At 54.9% G+C, this 18,220-nt stretch overlaps 3 protein-coding genes across 4 annotated transcripts; 1 reads left to right on the forward strand and 2 right to left on the reverse strand.

Annotated features, from left to right (window-relative positions):
* Nucleotides 1-12: 12 nt before the first annotated feature.
* On the reverse strand, nucleotides 13-6,841 carry flad1 (flavin adenine dinucleotide synthetase 1). 2 transcript variants are annotated; one of them, XM_088620352.1, is made up of 8 exons: nucleotides 6,716-6,841; nucleotides 5,405-5,701; nucleotides 3,763-4,522; nucleotides 3,507-3,654; nucleotides 3,044-3,142; nucleotides 2,457-2,646; nucleotides 1,721-1,794; nucleotides 13-1,319 (listed from the first exon to the last, which is right to left on the reverse strand). In XM_088620352.1, the coding sequence occupies exons 2-8, from the start codon at nucleotides 5,573-5,575 to the stop codon at nucleotides 1,184-1,186; spliced, it is 1,578 nt and encodes a 525-aa protein (XP_088476478.1). In that variant the 5' UTR covers nucleotides 5,576-5,701; nucleotides 6,716-6,841; the 3' UTR covers nucleotides 13-1,183. The 2 variants fall into 2 exon arrangements, with proteins under 2 accessions (XP_088476478.1, XP_088476479.1); XM_088620353.1 differs by lacking the exon at nucleotides 6,716-6,841 and adding an exon at nucleotides 6,545-6,688.
* A 192-nt stretch (nucleotides 6,842-7,033) lies between these two features.
* Nucleotides 7,034-11,069, reverse strand: cks1b (CDC28 protein kinase regulatory subunit 1B). The gene is made up of 3 exons (XM_088620362.1): nucleotides 9,966-11,069; nucleotides 9,043-9,170; nucleotides 7,034-7,704 (listed from the first exon to the last, which is right to left on the reverse strand). The coding sequence occupies exons 1-3, from the start codon at nucleotides 10,022-10,024 to the stop codon at nucleotides 7,655-7,657; spliced, it is 237 nt and encodes a 78-aa protein (XP_088476488.1). The 5' UTR covers nucleotides 10,025-11,069; the 3' UTR covers nucleotides 7,034-7,654.
* A 2,558-nt stretch (nucleotides 11,070-13,627) lies between these two features.
* On the forward strand, nucleotides 13,628-17,182 carry LOC148640059 (ras-related and estrogen-regulated growth inhibitor-like protein A). The gene is made up of 4 exons (XM_088620360.1): nucleotides 13,628-13,822; nucleotides 14,617-14,670; nucleotides 14,800-14,876; nucleotides 16,084-17,182. The coding sequence occupies exons 1-4, from the start codon at nucleotides 13,708-13,710 to the stop codon at nucleotides 16,495-16,497; spliced, it is 660 nt and encodes a 219-aa protein (XP_088476486.1). The 5' UTR covers nucleotides 13,628-13,707; the 3' UTR covers nucleotides 16,498-17,182.
* The last annotated feature ends 1,038 nt before the right edge of the window (nucleotides 17,183-18,220 follow it).

An 18,220-nucleotide genomic window follows, 5' to 3' on the forward strand; every position in this document is an offset into this window, starting at 1 on the left:
CTGGCCACAGGGCGGTGTTCAACATGGCTAAAGCAGACAACAGTGAACCCGAGGTGCACGGCGCACCGCGGTCCTGTCTGCGACCACTTTATTCGCCCGAGAGAGAGAACAGCACGTGAAAAAAAAACACCAACATTAAATCGCAAACTGTTTACATAAATCAACGAGGCCTCTGAAAACTAAGATGAACTGCACATCAGTACACACAGTACAGTAGTTTGGGTCGGTAGAGAAGGCTCCACAGAAACGTTGCGTTTCTTTACTTCTCTTTTCAGCCTGGAATGAACCTTGACTTGTTCCTTTGCAGTAAATTAAATACAGTACGTCTATATCCATCCATTAGCAGAAAGCTGAGATTTCTGATGAAGTCACAGTGACTCAGAGCCTGTTCTGTATCCCACTCGAGATGAATCCCTGATTCCCAGCCCAGGAGTTATCCCGTAACCTGTCACAATTCCCATCCAAGATAGATCCTGGAGCCTGTCACAATTTCCACCTGTAATTAATCCCCAAACCTGTCCCGAATCCCACTTGAAATTAACCCCAGAACCTGTCCTGATTTCCATCAGGACTAATCCTGGAGCCTGTCCTGATTCCCACTTGAAATGAATCCCAGAAGCTGTCCCGATTCCCACTTGAAATTAATCCCAGAACCTGTCCTAAACACACCTGGCTGAGTTCCAGCAGGCAGAATTCAGGACAGTCTTGAATCAGGTTGTTTCTGCTGAATTACATCATTCTGTTACTTCAGGAATGAGGGTGTTCAAGCCAGAGACTGGTCATCCTCTCCCACCCCTGGTCCTTAACGAGACGCTCATTCAGAAAAAAACTGAAAATGCGCTCTCGCATCTCCCTTTAAAACAGATTTTTAAAAACAACTACATTTTAATTAGGCCCTTAATTGAAGCAGTGAACTGGCTAATTAAACCATTTTAATTGTGTTCAATTTAATTGTGCTCAGGATGGAAGGTTTCTCTTTCATCCTTGTGAAATGAATCGTTCTCAGCACCTCATGCTCCTAACCCATCAGGCCTCCCTTCCTTTCCCTCACTTGTCTGTTATCCCTCCCTCCCTCTCTCTCTCTCAATCTTTCATTCACTCCTTCTCTTTCCTCTCCCCCTGTCTCCAGGCTGCCCATGTGTGGCCCCCAGTCTCTGCCTGTGCTCGTCGCCTGGTGATGATGTCACTTCCTGGAGTTGCGCTCATCCTCCTCGTTCTCCAGCTGGTAGGCAGGCCGGTGCCTGACCACGCCCCTCTCGTCGACGAATTGCAGCGCTGGGTTCCTGGTGGTGTTGTCCATGCTGCCCAGAGAGGTGTAGCTGAGAGGAAAAGTGAGAAGAAGACTGGTTGATGGCGTACCGACACCGCACGAGGCAGAGAGAGAATCAAAGAGAGGGATATAAAGAGGGGCGCCACAGTGGCACAGTGCACTGGGTCCCTGGGTTCAATTCCTGGGCTTCTGTCTGTGTGGAGTTTGCATGTTCTCCCCGTGTTCCTGTGGGTTTCCTCCAGGTGCTCTGGTTTCCTCCCACAGATCAAAGACATGCTGGTGGGTTAACAGGCTTCTGGGGAAACTGGCCCTGGTGTGAGTGTGTGTCTGCGTGTGTGTGTGGTGTCCTGCCCCGTGCCTGTTTCCCTGTACCGGATCGAGCAATGGGAAGGTGGATTGATGTAGGAAAGGGTGAGAGAGACCAGAGACAGAGACAGCGGGTACTCTTACCCCTTATCGTACAGGATGCAGTAGGGCACGTACAGGGTGCGCAGGAACTCCCAGATATCGTGGTAGCTCCAGTCCTGAGAGACAGAACACACGCTCTCATCCTGACTGTGAATCACCTTCCACACCTGGACTGGGCCCCCCGACAGTGGGAGGTGTGGTGGTAGGTACTTGTTTTAATAATCATCATCATCATCATCTTTACACTTATATAGCGCCTTTCTGGACACTCCACTCAAAGAGCTTTACAGGTAATGGGGATCCCGTCCACCACCACCAGTGTGCAGCCCCACCTGTGTGATGCACCAGTACTCTCCCCACACACCAGCTCTCAGTGGGGAGGAGAGCAGAGTGATGAAGCCAGTTCAGAGAGGGGGGTTATTAGGAGACCCTGACTGGTAAAGGCCAGGGGGAAATCTGGCCAGGTTACACCCCTACTCTTTTCGAGAAACGACCTGGGAGTCTCCCATCCTGGTACTGGCCAGGCTCACTCCTGCTGAGCCACAGTAAGATTTAGGTCTTTAGATCTTGTATTTAGATCTAGACAGAAATAAGGCAGTTGTGCAGGTCTCCCCACAAGACTTCTGCACGCAGAGACACCTCTGTGTACCCACTTTACTGCTGCAGTGTCTGTGCCTGCTTCATTCCCAGGTGTGCTAGACTGTCCTTTACTGATCATTGACGTTTTATTCTGTACTGAATACTATTTGCTCTTCCGAGGTGCAGTTCCGGGACTCACCAGCAGGGGGTTCACGCGCATGTAATGTGGCCAGCCGGGGTCAGTGGGGCACAGCGGGGTCAGGGTTCGCGAGTAGGGGTCCGTGCGCCGCGTTCCCATCAGGACAGCTTGCAGCTCTGGGTGCTGCTCCTGGACGTCGATGAGAGCCTGCCGGATATTCCCTTCCACCATGTACACCTCCAGGTCATACCTGCGGGATCGAACCCCTCGTCATCACTCTAATCCGGGACCCGGGGGCCCGGATTCTCTTCTCAGGCACATGCTTTATTTTGCAGTTATTGCCTGTTCTCTTCCTACTGCTCATTCAGTAGTAATGCTTCAGGCCCACTGGCCATCCTCTTCTTTAAAGAGGAGGATTTTCAGAAGTTACAGTGTGTGTGTAGGGTCCCCTTCTACAGACAGGGGCGCACAGTGCAATGCCGCCCGTCGCCACACGGGGGAGAGAGAGACGCTGCACACTGGAGACTGATGATCCCAGTGCGACCACAAGCAGGGGACAAAGAGCCAGAGCACAGCAGCACAAGGAAGGAGGGTTATTTCTTCCAACATCTCTGGAGCCCTGTCTACCATCGACCTGGGCGACTCACCTCTTGATGGTGTCCTTCAGGAAACGCTCCATCTCAGGAAAGGGAGACACGATGCGTATGTACAGCGCCTTGACCCTGTCCTCAGCCTGAGGGAACTTCCTGCGAGACAGAGGGACAGGCCGGCAGAGGCAGAACCTCAGGATTCATTCACATATAGAGGCTAGTGACAAGACACAGAATCTCACAGCCACACAATCACTCCCTCTCTCTCCTCCTCGTCTCTCTCTGCCTGTCTCACCTCCTCAGAGCAGCCCTGTCTCACCCCCCCAGAGCAGCCCTGTCTCTCTCTCTGCCTGTCTCACCCCCTCAGAGCAGCCCTGTCTCTCTCTCTGCCTGTCTCACCCCCCCCAGAGCAGCCCTGTCTCTCTCCCTGCCTGTCTCACCCCCTCAGAGCAGCCCTGTCTCTCTCCTTGCCTGTCTCACCCCCTCAGAGCAGCCCTGTCTCTCTCTCTGCCTGTCTCACCTCCTCAGTACAGCGTAGTACAGGTGCAGCAGGGCTGTACAGTCTTTGCCCCCGTTGAAGCCCACGCAGATCTGGCTGGGGGGGTACTGCTCCAGCGCCGTCTCGATGGTCTGCACGGCCGACGCCACCTTCAGGCCCAGGGCGGTACCTATGGGGCAGAGGTCACAGGTCACAGGTCACAGGTCACAGGTCTCGCCACCCGCCTGTGGCGCCCCAGACACACCCCCACCCCCCCCCCGCCCCGCCTCTCACTCACCGGACCGCGCCAGCCGGTACACCTCCTGCGTCGCCACGGCGACGGGCTCGGCCACCAGCGGCACCACGCAGCCGGGGGGCAGGGCGTCCAGCAGGTGGCGCCGCGCCTCCTCCACGCTCTCGGCGCTGTCCGAGTCCAGGGTGAGCCGCACGCGGTGGTAGTTGCTGAGCCAGTCCGGGTACGAGCCCAGCCCCACCCGCCGGCCGAACCGGGCCTGGGCGCGGGCCAGCGCGGGCGCCAGCGCCGCCTCGTCGGCGTCCACGAACAGCTCCCGCAGGTGGAAGCGGGTGCCGGGGCTGGCGAAGAGGTGCCGCAGCCCCTCGAAGGCCGCCTCCAGCAGGGAGGGCACCCCGGGGAAGATGTAGACGTTGTGGGCGCTGACCAGCGGGAAGCGCAGCTGCCGCCCGGTCGCCGGATCGGCGCCGTAGTGCAGCCGCGCCGACGCCGGCACCAGCGCCAGCTTCATGGGGGCGCTCCCGGGCTCGGACACGCCGAAGAAGCCCTGCACCAGCCGGGCCAGCTCCGGGTGGGGGTGCAGGGGCTCCCCGAAGGCCTGCGCCACGGCCGCGAAGGTGACGTCGTCGTGGGTGGGGCCGATGCCGCCGGACGTCAGCAGGAAGTTGTGGCGGGGGGCCATGGCGGCGATCTCGGCCGCGATCTCCCCCACGTCGTCCGGGACCACCGCCACGCGGCGCACGCTCACGCCACTGGCGCGCAGGCCCCGGCACAGGAACCAGGAGTTCGTGTCCTGGGTGTGACCCTGGAGAGAGAGGGCAGGCTCGGGGACCGCAGTCTGGACACAGACACTGGACACAGACAGACCAGGCTGTCCAGAGAGGACAGGCTCAGTGACCGCAGCCTGGACACAGACACTGGACACAGGCAGACCAGGCTGTCCAGAGAGGGCAGGCTCAGTGACCGCAGCCTGGACACAGACACTGGACACAGACAGACCAGGCTGTCCGGAGAGGACAGGCTCAGTGACCACAGCCTGGACACAGACACTGGACACAGGCAGACCAGGCTGTCCAGAGAGGACAGGCTCAGTGACCGCAGCCTGGACACAGACACTGGACACAGGCAGACCAGGCTGTCCAGAGAGGACAGGCTCAGTGACCGCAGCCTGGACATAGACACTGGACACAGACAGACCAGGCTGTCCAGAGAGGACAGGCTCAGTGACCACAGCCTGGACACAGACACTGGACACAGATGGAACAGGATGTCCAGAGAGGACAGGCTCAGTGACCACAGCAAGACTGTAACTTATCGGTCATGTTAATAAGGGTCAGTGAATTTCTTATAAAAACTTGATAAATAACAAACTTGATATACTTGATTAAAAACTTGATATATATATATATCAGTTAGCCCTGAGCTAGAGCTAGGGTTAGCTTTCCCATTACACTACACATCCTTTAACACCATTTTTGCAAAATGTCCATGTCTTTGAAGAGGGTTTTAATGTTAATTGAGTTTCATCTTCATGAAGGACAGGAGAGAAAGACTGAGAGGGAGTGGGGGAGAGGGGCGAGGGGTGAGGGGAATAAACAGATGGGAGACACACTAAAAGGAGGAGAAGGACACAAGCTGGGAGAGCCAACACCAACAAGAGCACCAGAAGCCAGAGAGACCCACCGACCTTGAGGATCTCGTCCCCGATGATGATGATGCCGGCGGTGACGGCGCCCCCCTGTGGCTCGGAGGCCTCACCGCTGGCGCTGTGGCCGGACTGCGCCATGGCAGTCAGCTGGGAGCCCAGTCTCCTCACTCGGTCGGCCGCTCTGGAGACTCTGGACACGGAGGCCCACATCCAGGACAGGCAGCGGGGGAGGGAGGGGGGTCCCGGAGGAGGCTGCCTGTCAGGGCCGACGACAGCAGGCCGGACACTGCATCACGCTGAGAGCCAGCAGGCCTCGTCAGGGCAGGAGAGGGCTTCCTGTCACGAAGAGCCGAGCAGGAGCTTCAGTCAGGACCAGCGCTAAGCCTTTCATCGAAGCCCGTTAAAAGCAGCCTCTCACTCGCGATACTGGCTCAGAGGCCCGTCAGCACAGCCGGGTGTCCTACTGGAGCGATCTGAACAGAGCGCCTTGCTCAAGAGCACAGCTGCTGTGCCCAGGGATGTGAACCCGCAACCTCGGGCTTTCGAACCCCAGAGCCCCCGCTCGCTCCTCCAGAGCTCAGTGCCTGAAGCGGCACACTGCCCTGTGAAACCTACAGGGAGAGCAGTCTGACTGGTCCCAGCAGCGGGGGGGAGGCGGTGTGCCTACCCCTGCCCCGCGCTCTGTAACTGGGATTGACCCCCCCGCAGGCGTCTGAATGATTCCAGACGGACGCGATCTCCACCGCTGCGCCAGAGACGCCCTCAGCTCTTGAGCCGGACACGCTGGAGGTCGGGATATCCGGCGAGCGCCGGAAACTCCCCACGCGTGCTCGGCCGTGAAGGGGTCTGTCCCCCAGACGCCCCCCGGTGCGGAAGCGATCCCCACATTACCCGGCCTGCGACCCCACTGTGCCGCCTCTGTCCGACACCAGCTCTGGCTGGGGGAGCCGGTGTGTCCCGGGTCCGAGGCGGGGGGGGGGGGGGTCCGACACACTGATACCATTCACTGTGCCCGGCTGGGCCAGTAACATGTTATGGAAACCTATTAGTTCCGTGGACGGAAATTAAGCTGTCTACTAATCGTGCTTTGTTCGGCCTTATTTTTTAATTTCCAGATGTAATATTTATAATATTCTTCTCTCTTTCGGTTGCCAGTGTAGGGGACTTTAACCCGCTCACCTCAACCCCCGTCCCTATCCCCCACCGTTGACCACTGCATGGTTAAGGTTTTAGCCTTTAAAATTCACATCTCGCTCGACCATTGAAGCCTTTCTCTTTTATCACAAGAATAAAAAAAAAACCTTAATGAAATACCACTCTATATACAGCGAAAGTCCAAGCCAAACTTACCCGTTTGCAGGCTTTACCGGCTTCGGGCAAACCGGGAAGCTCGGTACTGACCAATTACAGCTCAGCTGAGTGATCCTGCCAACCAATGGTACGCCGAAGTAGGCGGGACTAAAAACTTGTCCGCGCTTTCACCCCAGCAAGTTTGTCTGAGAGGCCGCGCTTCGGCGTGTTACAATCAAATCGGTCCCCCCTCCCGTCACGTACAGAGTTCCGAAGAGAAAGACCTTCTGTAAATTCATAAATTCAGAATCTGCGCAAAGGTGGCTGTCTCTAAAAAAAAAAAAAAGTGATCTCCACAAACTAAAATCAGACACAATCCACAGCAATTCAAGCGTTTATTTCAGACATCAGCAACAGCCCCGATTACAAATGTGTGGCAGAAAGCCGTTTCATAAAGAGCAGAGTACAGTCAATTATAAAAACGCTGTAGTAAAAAGTTTTTAAAAACTAAAAAGGTTTTAAAACTTTTTTTTTGGCTGACCAACTTGTAAAATATTTACTTCTGGATGGAACAGAACAGAAGCACCTAATCCCACAGCAGTCTGTCAGGCCCGGCCCGGAGCTTTTCAACACGTCCCAGCAGGGCCCCGTCCTCCCTGGACCCGGCCAGTCACCGCCCCGTCCTCCCTGGACCGGACCAGTCACCGTCCCGATCAGAGCAACAGGAGCTGGGCTGGGCTGATGCCTCTCGCATGGAGCCAAGTCAGCGCCAGTGCTGATCCAGATGGGGATGGGCGGCACCGGACAGCACACAGGGCCCACGGCCTCATGGATCTGGTACACACACAGGGCCCACGGCCTCATGGATCTGGTACACACACAGGGCCCACGGCGTCGGGGGTCTGGAGGGCAGGAAGAGGGAACAGAGAGGCTTGAAAGCCCAACCACGCTCTGTCACTCCCAACTCCCCTCCCTCATCCTGCCATCACACTCCGGCTGTCAGGAGCTCTTCTGGGGCAGCTTCCTCCGGAAGAGCAGGATGTGGGGCTCTGTGGAGAGAGAGATGAACAGTGAGCCTGTCTCTCAATAATAATAATCCAGTGTGTGATCTCCTGTCCCAGCCTGAGGAACAGACAGTGAGCCTGTCTCTCAATAATAATAATACAGTGTGTAATCTCCTGTCACAGCCTGAGGAACAGACAGTGAGCCTGCCTCTCAATAATAATAATACAGTGTGTGATCTCCTGTCCCAGCCTGAGGAACAGACAGTGAGCCTGTCTCTCAATAATAATAATACAGTGTGTGACCTCCTGTCCCAGCCTGAGGAACAGTGAGCCTGTCTCTCAATAATAATAATACAGTGTGTGATCTCCTGTCCCAGCCTGAGGAACAGACAGTGAGCCTGTCTCTCAATAATAATAATACAGTGTGTGATCTCCTGTCACAGCCTGAGGAACAGACAGTGAGCCTGCCTCTCAATAATAATAATACAGTGTGTGATCTCCTGTCCCAGCCTGAGGAACAGACAGTGAGCCTGTCTCTCAATAATAATAATACAGTGTGTGACCTCCTGTCCCAGCCTGAGGAACAGTGAGCCTGTCTCTCAATAATAATAATACAGTGTGTGATCTCCTGTCACAGCCTGAGAAACAGACAGTGAGCCTGTCTCTCAATAATAATAATACAGTGTGTGATCTCCTGTCACAGCCTGAGAAACAGACAGTGAGCCTGTCTCTCAATAATAATAATACAGTGTGTGATCTCCTGTCCCAGCCTGAGGAACAGACAGTGAGCCGGTCTCTCAATAATAATAATACAGTGTGTGATCTCCTGTCCCAGCCTGAGGAACAGACAGTGAGCCTGTCTCTCAATAATAATAATACAGTGTGTGACCTCCTGTCCCAGCCTGAGGAACAGTGAGCCTGTCTCTCAATAATAATAATACAGTGTGTGATCTCCTGTCACAGCCTGAGAAACAGACAGTGAGCCTGTCTCTCAATAATAATAATACAGTGTGTGATCTCCTGTCACAGCCTGAGAAACAGACAGTGAGCCTGTCTCTCAATAATAATAATACAGGGTGTGATCTCCTGTCCCAGCCTGAGGAACAGACAGTGAGCCGGTCTCTCAATAATAATAATACAGTGTGTGAGTGCCTCTCAATAATGTTCTATGTGTTGTATGTAAATGTTCAATAATGTTTGTACTGTAAATGTCAGTCTCTGCTTTGGCAACTCTCTAACTCCTTGGTCATGCCATTAAAGCTCGCTGAACTTGCGAGATCGAAGTGAGGAGAGGACAGCACCAAGAAGTTTTCTCCCCTCTCTTCAGGCCTGACAGCAGCTGCCGGGGGGGAGGGGGTCTGCCCTGGTTCTGCTGGTACTGACCCGGCTCGTGGATCATATAGTGCACCCAGCCCTGGCTCTGCTGGACGCCCAGGTTGCGCCACTCTGTCTCGGACATCAGGTGGGTCTTGGGCACCAGGCGGGCGATCTCCCTGGGCAGCATGACGTGCCTGCAGAGACACAACGAGTGCACGGCCTCACTGGCGGAGCCCGAACCCCCAGGAAAGACAGGAGCGGGCGCAGACGCTCGGATTCACGAGCGCACACACCTTCGGCACAGAGAGGGCGGGGGAACCCGACCCAGCTCTCCCAAAACCCAGGCGGGTCGGCGACGACATCGGCGAGACACACGGAAGCCACAGGGTAGAAACCTTTAACACCAGGAACAGGAGGCGCTGCTCTACACAGAGAGCAGTGGGAGTGTGAAACAGGCTGCACAGCCATGTGATTGAAGCCAATACCCTCAGTTCCTTCCAGGAAACTGTTTGAGATCCTGGGATCAATTCGCTTCTAACACCCAAACGGGCCAGGTGTCTCCTTGTGCAACGATAAAAAATGATTATAATAAAGCGCTTTGCTGGACACTCCACTCAAAGTGCTGTACAGTTAATGGGGATCCCCTCCACCACCACCACCAGTGAGCAGCCCCAGCTGGATGATGCACCAGTACGCTCCCCGCACACCAGCTCTCAGTGGGGAGGAGAGCAGAGGGACGAGAAGGTGAGGAGACAGGGGCTTGAACCTGTTCTCCCACACGCGGCAGGTTCAGACAGAACCGAGCCTCAGCTCGGGGCGGGGACTCCCCTGCTGGTCCTACAAATACACCAGCTGTCGGCCGGATGCACAGGAACACCGTCACCGCCGAGTAAGAGGAAACGTGGAGGAGAAATGACATGCAAGGGCCTATTTTAACACCAAACCGTAATAATTCAGATAGCAGACACGAGGAGGAGGAGGAACCTCACCTGTATTCATACTGCTCGTCGTCATACTTGTCCGAGTAATAAATCTGTTTATGGGCCATCGTAGGTGTAGCAACACGATGGCGGTCGTTCGCGTAGGCTATGAGATAAATGCAGGCCTACGAAAACAGAGCTGGCCGAAGAGCAGTTAGCTCACACGGGATGAGCACTAAAAATGACCCCCCCGTCAGACTAAATACTACACTCACCCCATAAAATGGTACTCATAATAATATTTCAATGATTAAATAAACACTTTTTCGAAGCGTAAATTTCCTGTCAGTGTAACGCCGTTTAAACAACAAGCACCGTATTTGTATATTCAGCAATGTCAAGACCTCTTTCGATTAATAAAAAAAAATCGCTCGAGCAATATTAATTATTGCGTTTTTCATTTATGTTTTCTATTACCTGTATCTGTCTATATTTTACAACTTTTTTTATTGCATCTGTATCCATACATTCGAGACGCTGAAAAAATCTCTCCCTCGCCCGCCCTCCACAGTTCAAACAAACCGCACGGCTCCTCATTGGACCACGACCAACCGCGTGCCTGTCATGTGATCTACGCATTTATCTTTTGATTGGTTAATAAACAAGAAGACGATGACAAAGCCGATATTTTATCACGTGATCGCCCCTGCCGTGTATCTATTAAAAGCGCAACGAGACCTCCATCATGTGACTGTCGTTGTTGTTTTTGACTGGCTAACCTAATAAATCCCTCCTCATGTGACCCAAAGCGTATCGTTGAAAAATAAGGGACACATAATAGGTTCATTCCAGGCTGAAAAGAGAAGAAAGAAACACACCGTTTCGGCCGTGTTTTCTTTCATCTCTTCAGCATGGGATAAATCTATTACTTGTTCCTTTGCAGCCTACGCATGCTGACGCAGCTCCCCACCTGAACTCGTTGAAAAATAGTCCGGCACTGGTACGCCGCAGAATATACAGTATAGTTGATATGACATTCTGAAAAGTAGCAGATCAGAGGAGGCCATTCATTGAATGACGGCAGGTCACTGATATCAAGATATCGTCCAGACGATTCTTAGAGAATTGCGCCACCTTTTTGGTAATGTTTCAAGAACATGGTGGCACTACTTGTTCCAGACACCCACTACCCTTTGTGTACAGAAGCACTTTTTGTGTGTGTGTGTATATATATACACACACACCGTGCATAAGCAAATAAACTCGCTCTGCAGCTGTTTCCGTCTGGTGTTGCATTGTCTCGATGACAATTTAGTGATTTATTCCTCGACAGCCGTGGATAAACACTGTACTTGGGTTTCTTACAACCCGATCCTCTACTCTGGGCGTGAAACGTACTGCACCTTGACAACCGCCAGGTGGCAGCACATATTAACAAATACCGCACAGTCCCTGGCTCGTCTGCGTCTTACGTTCAATCGGTATTGTTCCTCTTGGTCCTGCAGCTCGACTCGGTCACGGCGGTAAAGCTGCGTATCCCGCGCACAGCGGTGTAATATTCGATTAGAGTTCCTGAAACACGAGACCGTGAGGCACAGGCACGGTCAGTACTGCGCCGGAGACCGAAAGGAGGAGGGGGTGTTTGTTTACACTGAACATCTGAGTGGAGCGTTTACAGGCACCGGCCGCTAGAGGCGGCAGTGAGGCGTGAGCGAGGGCTCTTCACGCGTGGGGAAGACACCTGCCGCCCCAACCCGTAAGGATCTGAAGCGTGATTTATCCCTAATGTTTCATCTGGGAAATATTGTTTGGCAAATTATATTGCTAAACAATGCTTCTTCATATTGTAGGGACTCTTAGAAACCCCAGAAGACAGCATCTCCCAGCAAGCTGAGTTTGTGGGATTATCTGGGACATTGCTCTGTGGTGCAGGACTGCTCAAGTCTGAGTCCCAGCACAGCGGCTACAGTTCAACCTGTTGTAGCACCAGCGGTCCCCTGTCACCTGATGAGGCCTGGTCAGCACTGCAGTGGGAGTGCAATCAGGAACACCAGGTGGCCTGCTGTAAACGGTTCTGGCGGAACAGTAAGGGGCACTCCTCCCTCTGGTCCAGATGACACATTTACCTTCGTGTCCTGACTACTGGTCACTACAGACCCCAGGACACTGTCAGTAAGAGTGGGGTGTGGACCCTGGTGTCCTGACTACTGGTCACTACAGACCCCAGGACACTGTCAGTAAGAGTGGAGTGTTGACCCTGGTGTCCTGACTACTGGTCACTACAGACCCCAGGACACTGTCAGTAAGAGTGGGGTGTGGACCCTGGCGTCCTGACTACTGGTCACTACAGACCCCAGGACACTGTCAGTAGGAGTGGGGTGTGGACCCTGGTGTCCTGACTACTGGTCACTACAGACCCCAGGACACTGTCAGTAAGAGTGGGGTGTGGACCCTGGTGTCCTGACTACTGGTCACTACAGACCCCAGGACAGTCAGTAAGAGTGGGGTGTGGACCCTGGTGTCCTGACTACTGGTCACTACAGACCCCAGGACACTGTCAGTAAGAGTGGGGTGTGGACCCTGGTGTCCTGACTACTGGTCACTACAGACCCCAGGACACTGTCAGTAAGAGTGGGGTGTGGACCCTGGTGTCCTGACTACTGGTCACTACAGACCCCAGGACACTGTCAGTAAGAGTGGGGTGTGGACCCTGGTGTCCTGACTGCTGGTCACTACAGACCCCAGGACACTGTCAGTAAGAGTGGGGTGCTGACCCTGGTGTCCTGACTACTGGTCACTACAGACCCCAGGACACTGTCAGTAAGAGTGGGGTGTGGACCCTGGTGTCCTGACTACTGGTCACTACAGACCCCAGGACACTGTCAGTAAGAGTGGGGTGTGGACCCTGGTGTCCTGACTACTGGTCACTACAGACCCCAGGACACTGTCAGTAAGAGTGGGGTGTGGACCCTGGTGTCCTGACTACTGGTCACTACAGACCCCAGGACACTGTCAGTAAGAGTGGGGTGTGGACCCTGGTGTCCTGACTGCTGGTCACTACAGACCCCAGGACACTGTCAGTAAGAGTGGGGTGTGGACCCTGGTGTCCTGACTGCTGGTCACTACAGACCCCAGGACACTGTCAGTAAGAGTGGGGTGTGGACCCTGGTGTCCTGACTACTGGTCACTACAGACCCCAGGACACTGTCAGTAAGAGTGGGGTGTGGACCCTGGTGTCCTGACTAAACTTATTCTGGACTGGACTGATTCTGTGCTCCCTAGATAATGAGCTATTTCCCGACAAGAATCAAAATAAACACTTCCTGTTGCAGTGACCCAGTGTGCACACAGGCAGTCTTGAAGACCTGCAGGTCTGTCCTGTTCGCTCTGCTCTGAGCGCCCCCCGAGGCTGAGAAACAGACTCTCCCCCTATCCTCCTTGCGGTTGAACGATGCTCAGGAACCCGATGCCCTGGTGCTGGTTTTTGCAGTTTCACTCTCCCCGGGCCTCCTGCCCCGGCGTGAGGCACTCGCTCCGCGCTGGAGTTTAATGTTTATTTCCCACGGGCAGACTTTGACCTGCTCTGCGGGGGGGAGCGGGGTTGTTAGGGGGGGTCTCGGAATTCCAGTGCCCGTTCGGAACACATCAACACAGGCGACCCGCGCTCTGATTGGCTGGCGTGCCGTCTTCGCAGCCCTAAGACCCCGCCCCCTCCTGTCTATATAGCCCACGTGCCGCTGCGCTTCTGACAGAAGGTCTCGCAGCTCCAGAGGCCGGAGATACTGACCTCGCCTTTTCTTCAGTCTCCCAAATGGTTGTCCAGGTCAAATCCAGCGCCCACCACAGCAGCAAAACGATGGAGGGAAGCCAGCAGAAGGTCGAGGCGAATATTTTGCTCCTGGGAGCTGAAAACGTCGGGAAGTCCGGTGAGCAAACCGTACTGATGATTCGATTAATAATCAATATTGGGGATCATTACCACAGTCGGGCATGGTATGTGCAGGGCGGGGCGGGGCAGTAGCGGTCCGTGTTTCTCGCAGTGTGTGGGACAGCATTAATCGCGGTGGGCTGAGCTCGGTATCGGGTCATGGCGATCGAGAATAACCTCTGGGTCTGTGAATTCTCGATTGACAGTGTACTGCGCGCCAGCGCCGTGATCTCGCCGGTCCGCGTCGCGTGTCTGAGCTCACCCGAGTGGGTGCCCCACGGAAGGTGCGACACTGTTAATGTCATTCACGCAAACGCTTTTGTACAAGACAGGCGCAGTGTTTAGCACCGCTGCCTCGCAGCGCTGGGGCCCCGGCCTCAATTCCTGACATCCGTCTGTGTGGAGTCTGTATGTTCTCTCCACGTCCGCGCGGCTTTCCCCCACAGTCCAGAGACTTTCCTGCAGGGTAACTGCCTTCAGTTGCGTGCGTGTCCATCTGCCCCGTGACGGACGGACGTCCTGGCCAGGGTGTTCCCTGCCTGGAGCCATTCCTTGCCGGGATAGATTCCGGCTTCCCCGCGACCCTGAATTAGATAAAGCTGTTGGAAAATGGACGGTGTTCGTACAGACCAATTAGCATTGTTCCTTAACTCCAAAAAAACCTCGAAAAGCTCCAGAGTTATCGGGGCGCGGGGCTGAGCTGCTGTGCCCTTTGGAAACGGGGGACCCGAGTGAGCGAGGAAAGGCCCCAAGCGGCGGCGCTAACCGTTTGTTCTCCCCATCTGCCCACAGCGCTGACGGTGCGTTTTCTCACGCGGAGGTTCATCGGAGAATACGGCGACATGGGTGAGCAGACGGCCGCCGCCGGCCTCGCAGCTCCGTGCGCAGACTCCCGCTGCGCTCTCTTCCTCGAGGGAAGGACATCGCCACCAGCCTGAAACGTTGTTTTTTTTTTTGTTTCTCTTCCCCCCGCAGAATCTGTTTACAGCCACAGCGACCGAATCGACGGGCGAGAGATCTGCTTTAACATCTGGGATTCGCTGTATCCGCAGGTGAGTTGCAGGGGAACGCGAGACTCGGGGGAGAGGAGAGGGTGGGGATCACCCGCTGCTAGCCATTGAACTGCTGGTTTGACATTTCTTGAAAGCATCCAGGGTATCGGCTTGGGTAACTTGTTCCAGACTCCCGCCACTCTTTGTGGAAAGTGCCTCCATTTACAATGCATTTTCCTGTAGTTTCCACCTGTCCTCGGGTTCGAGTTTCACTGATTCTACAGAAGTCCACCGGGCTGACATTTCACAATCCTCATAGGTCATAGGTCACAGGTCACTTTTCAAAGTAATACAGAAAAGGACCTGGGGTTCTTGTGTGGACCTTCCTGTTCATGACTAAAGAGATTCAGTGTCTTCAGTCAGTGTGACTACTAATGTACAGTATGTTGATGATCTTACAACTATAAACCCAGACCTCGGTGCGAGGTGATTAGTGAGTGGTTAGGAGTTCTGAACCCCAGAAATGAGGGTCGTGGGTTCAAGTCCTAATTGGGTTGTACCCCCCGAGCATGACGCTGTACCCACAATGCCCCAGCACGCCCAGCTGTACAAACTGGTGGTGATATCTGTGCGCACAATTCCTTTTATGGACACAGCAGGTGCAATGATCCCATAACGACCTCATGAGACTCACGAGCCGTCAAATCCTGTGTAGGGGGGCCACAGTGGTTGTACCCCTGAACCAGGCCTGCTTTACTCAGATTGCTTAGGCAGAAACCATGCTGCACAACGGCTTCAGCCAGATGAAAACAATTACTCACCTGCCACAGCAGTGTAAATGATCCCATAATGACCTAACGAGAAGCCAACAGGGCTCTGCACGCAGAACTGGGAAGTTGCAGGTTCAAATCCTGTGTGGGGGCACAGCGGTTGTACCCTTGAGCCAGGCACTGTACTCGGATTGCTCCAGCAGAAAGTCTCGGCGATGGTACATACCCTTTAGGCAGACCGTGCTGCACAACAGCTTCAGCCAGAGGAAAGCAATGACTTCATTGACTCAGCAGCTCAAACGATCCCACAATGACCTGATTAGACTGCGGAGCCGTCAGGGCTGTGCACTCGGAAACGGGGAGGTTGCAGGTTCGAATCCTGGGCGGGGTACAGCTGTTGGGCTTTTCCCAGCCGGCTCCAGGAGGAGCTGTGCAAACCTGTTGGCTGTCGGCGGCTGATGTCGGGGCGCCCCCCCCCCCTCCCCTCTCGTTCGCAGAACTGCGCCACGCCGGGCTACGTCAGCGAGGAGCAGCTGCAGTGGGCCGACGGCTTCATCCTGGTCTACAGCATCTGCGACCGCGCCAGCTTCCAGGTGGTGCGCCAGCTGGTGCAGCGGATCCGGCAGGCCCGCAAGGGGGCGGAGCGGGCCGCGCCCGTGGTCGTCGTGGGCAACAAGCGGGACCTGCAGCACCGCCGCGCCGTGTCCGGCGAGGAGGGCCGGCTGCTGGCGCTGGCGGCGGACTGCGGCTTCTTCGAGATCTCCGCGGCCGAGGCCTACCACGGCGTGCTGGCCGTCTTCCACGCCCTGCTGGAGCTGATCCGCCGGGCGCGCGCCCTGAAGAAGGGGGCGGGGCTCAGGGGCATCGTGCGGAGCGTGTCGGCCGTGTTCGGGCGGAGGAGGACCGAGTGAGCGGATTCGAGGAGGAGGTGGCGGGGGGGGGGGGGTCCCCCTTTTCCTTTGGACAGCCTGGGCTTGCGGAAAGAATCCGGGAAGATGCCAGGCTGGCTGTGCTGCTCCGAGATCCGGATCCATCCGTCCTGGGCTGCTGGCTGGACCAGATTGCCCAGGGGGGGCGGGAGGGCCTTCCTCTTCCTGTTCTCCGGCTGTGGGTGCGAGAGACACGGCCCAGACAGAATCGCGGGGGGCGGCGGCAGGGTTTGGCGAGGTTGCCTGAGCTACTGCCCTCGCCCAGTAGGGGGCGAGAGAGACGTGGGGGAGAGGGGCGATCGCTCTGGTGTGCGTTGTGGGCAGGTGGAAGGGATCTGAAGGCTGCAGTCTGGCCCTGCCGATCCAGTCCTCTCCGGTGGATGAAAGCATCGTTTTCAGCTCTTTGCTGGGCCCGTGTGGCGCTGTTAGGTCCAGCTTCCGGAACAGGCCACCGGGCCAAGACCGCTCCCCACCCCACTGCCGGTTCCCCTGGTCAGGGAGCGAGGCGCCTGTGAGTCCGCAGAGAGGGAGCTCTCTCTGCACACTTGTACAAAGGAAATAATTTATATGCTGGCAGAACATTTTGGTAAACATTTTTTTTAACCTTCAGAAAAATGTCTTTTTTTTTTTTGTATGATGTCGCAAATAAAGAATATTCGAAAAAGTGTTTCGTTTTGCGTGGGTGAGAGTTTGTGAGGGGTGCCCCTCTGACACCCCGACCCTTCCCCTGTCCGGCCCTTTTCCCCTCCTCCTCTTGTTCGTCACCATTAGCGGACAGGAGGACAGTGAGAAATTCCAAATTTAAGAGCAAGTCAAAAAAAAAAATGCAGAACGAGGTGGTTCGTGCACGACTCAGACCATGAACGTATCACACGGAGATTCAGACCATAAGGGTGCTCAGAATACTGGCACCAGATCTGGGAAGCTCTTCCAATCTTCCAATCACAAGTAGGAGGAGAGGGGGCAGTTTGCAGATGTTAATAGAGACGCCTGTTAGGAGGCGGATTATCGATGCTTGTTTTAATTGTAGCTGATCTTAGGGGACAAGACCAGGCGCTGTCTGTTACTGGGAGGAGAAATGAACCCAAAACAGTGACATTGCAGACAGAAGATGTCCAGGTCTGTGGTTTAAAACCCTCTGAATTCTGAGACAGCCTGTATCTTCCTGACATCCAACTACAGCCCTGCTTGTCTCCCTCCCCGCCCTGACGTATTTCCACAGGAGTTGTGTTCTGCGAGTAGGTGTGGCGATCAGCATCTCAGCCGTCCTGGGTGGGGCTAAGGACTGGAGGCTGCAGGCTTGCTCTGTAGCTGTGCAGGTGTGGGATGAGCGGGTGTCTGTGAGCTGTCTCTGTGTGTCTGCATGTGAGAATGTATGTGTGTGTGAATGTGTGCATACGTGTGCCTTGTGTCACACTGCAGTTCTATAAAGGGAGTATCCTGCTTTGAGCCTCACATGTCCCGGGATAGGCATCAATCCCTCCCCAGGATAATAAGCATTCCGATAATGGATCGACGGATGCTTCCTTAAAATGCCGAACACAAACGTGGACACCCTCCTCCCCCAGCCTGCTCTCCTAAACAGAACCTGCAGGCCCTGCAGAACCCCAGCGTGCAGCCCGGCACGCACGTTCTGAACTGGGCTGGGGTTTGTGTTGTGCTGGGGGTCCTGTCGCCCCCTGCATCCTGGCCATTCCCACATTCC

Source organism: Lepisosteus platostomus, chromosome 26 (assembly GCF_059453375.1).
Source record: "Lepisosteus platostomus isolate fLepPlt1 chromosome 26, fLepPlt1.hap1, whole genome shotgun sequence".
NCBI lineage: Eukaryota > Metazoa > Chordata > Actinopteri > Semionotiformes > Lepisosteidae > Lepisosteus > Lepisosteus platostomus.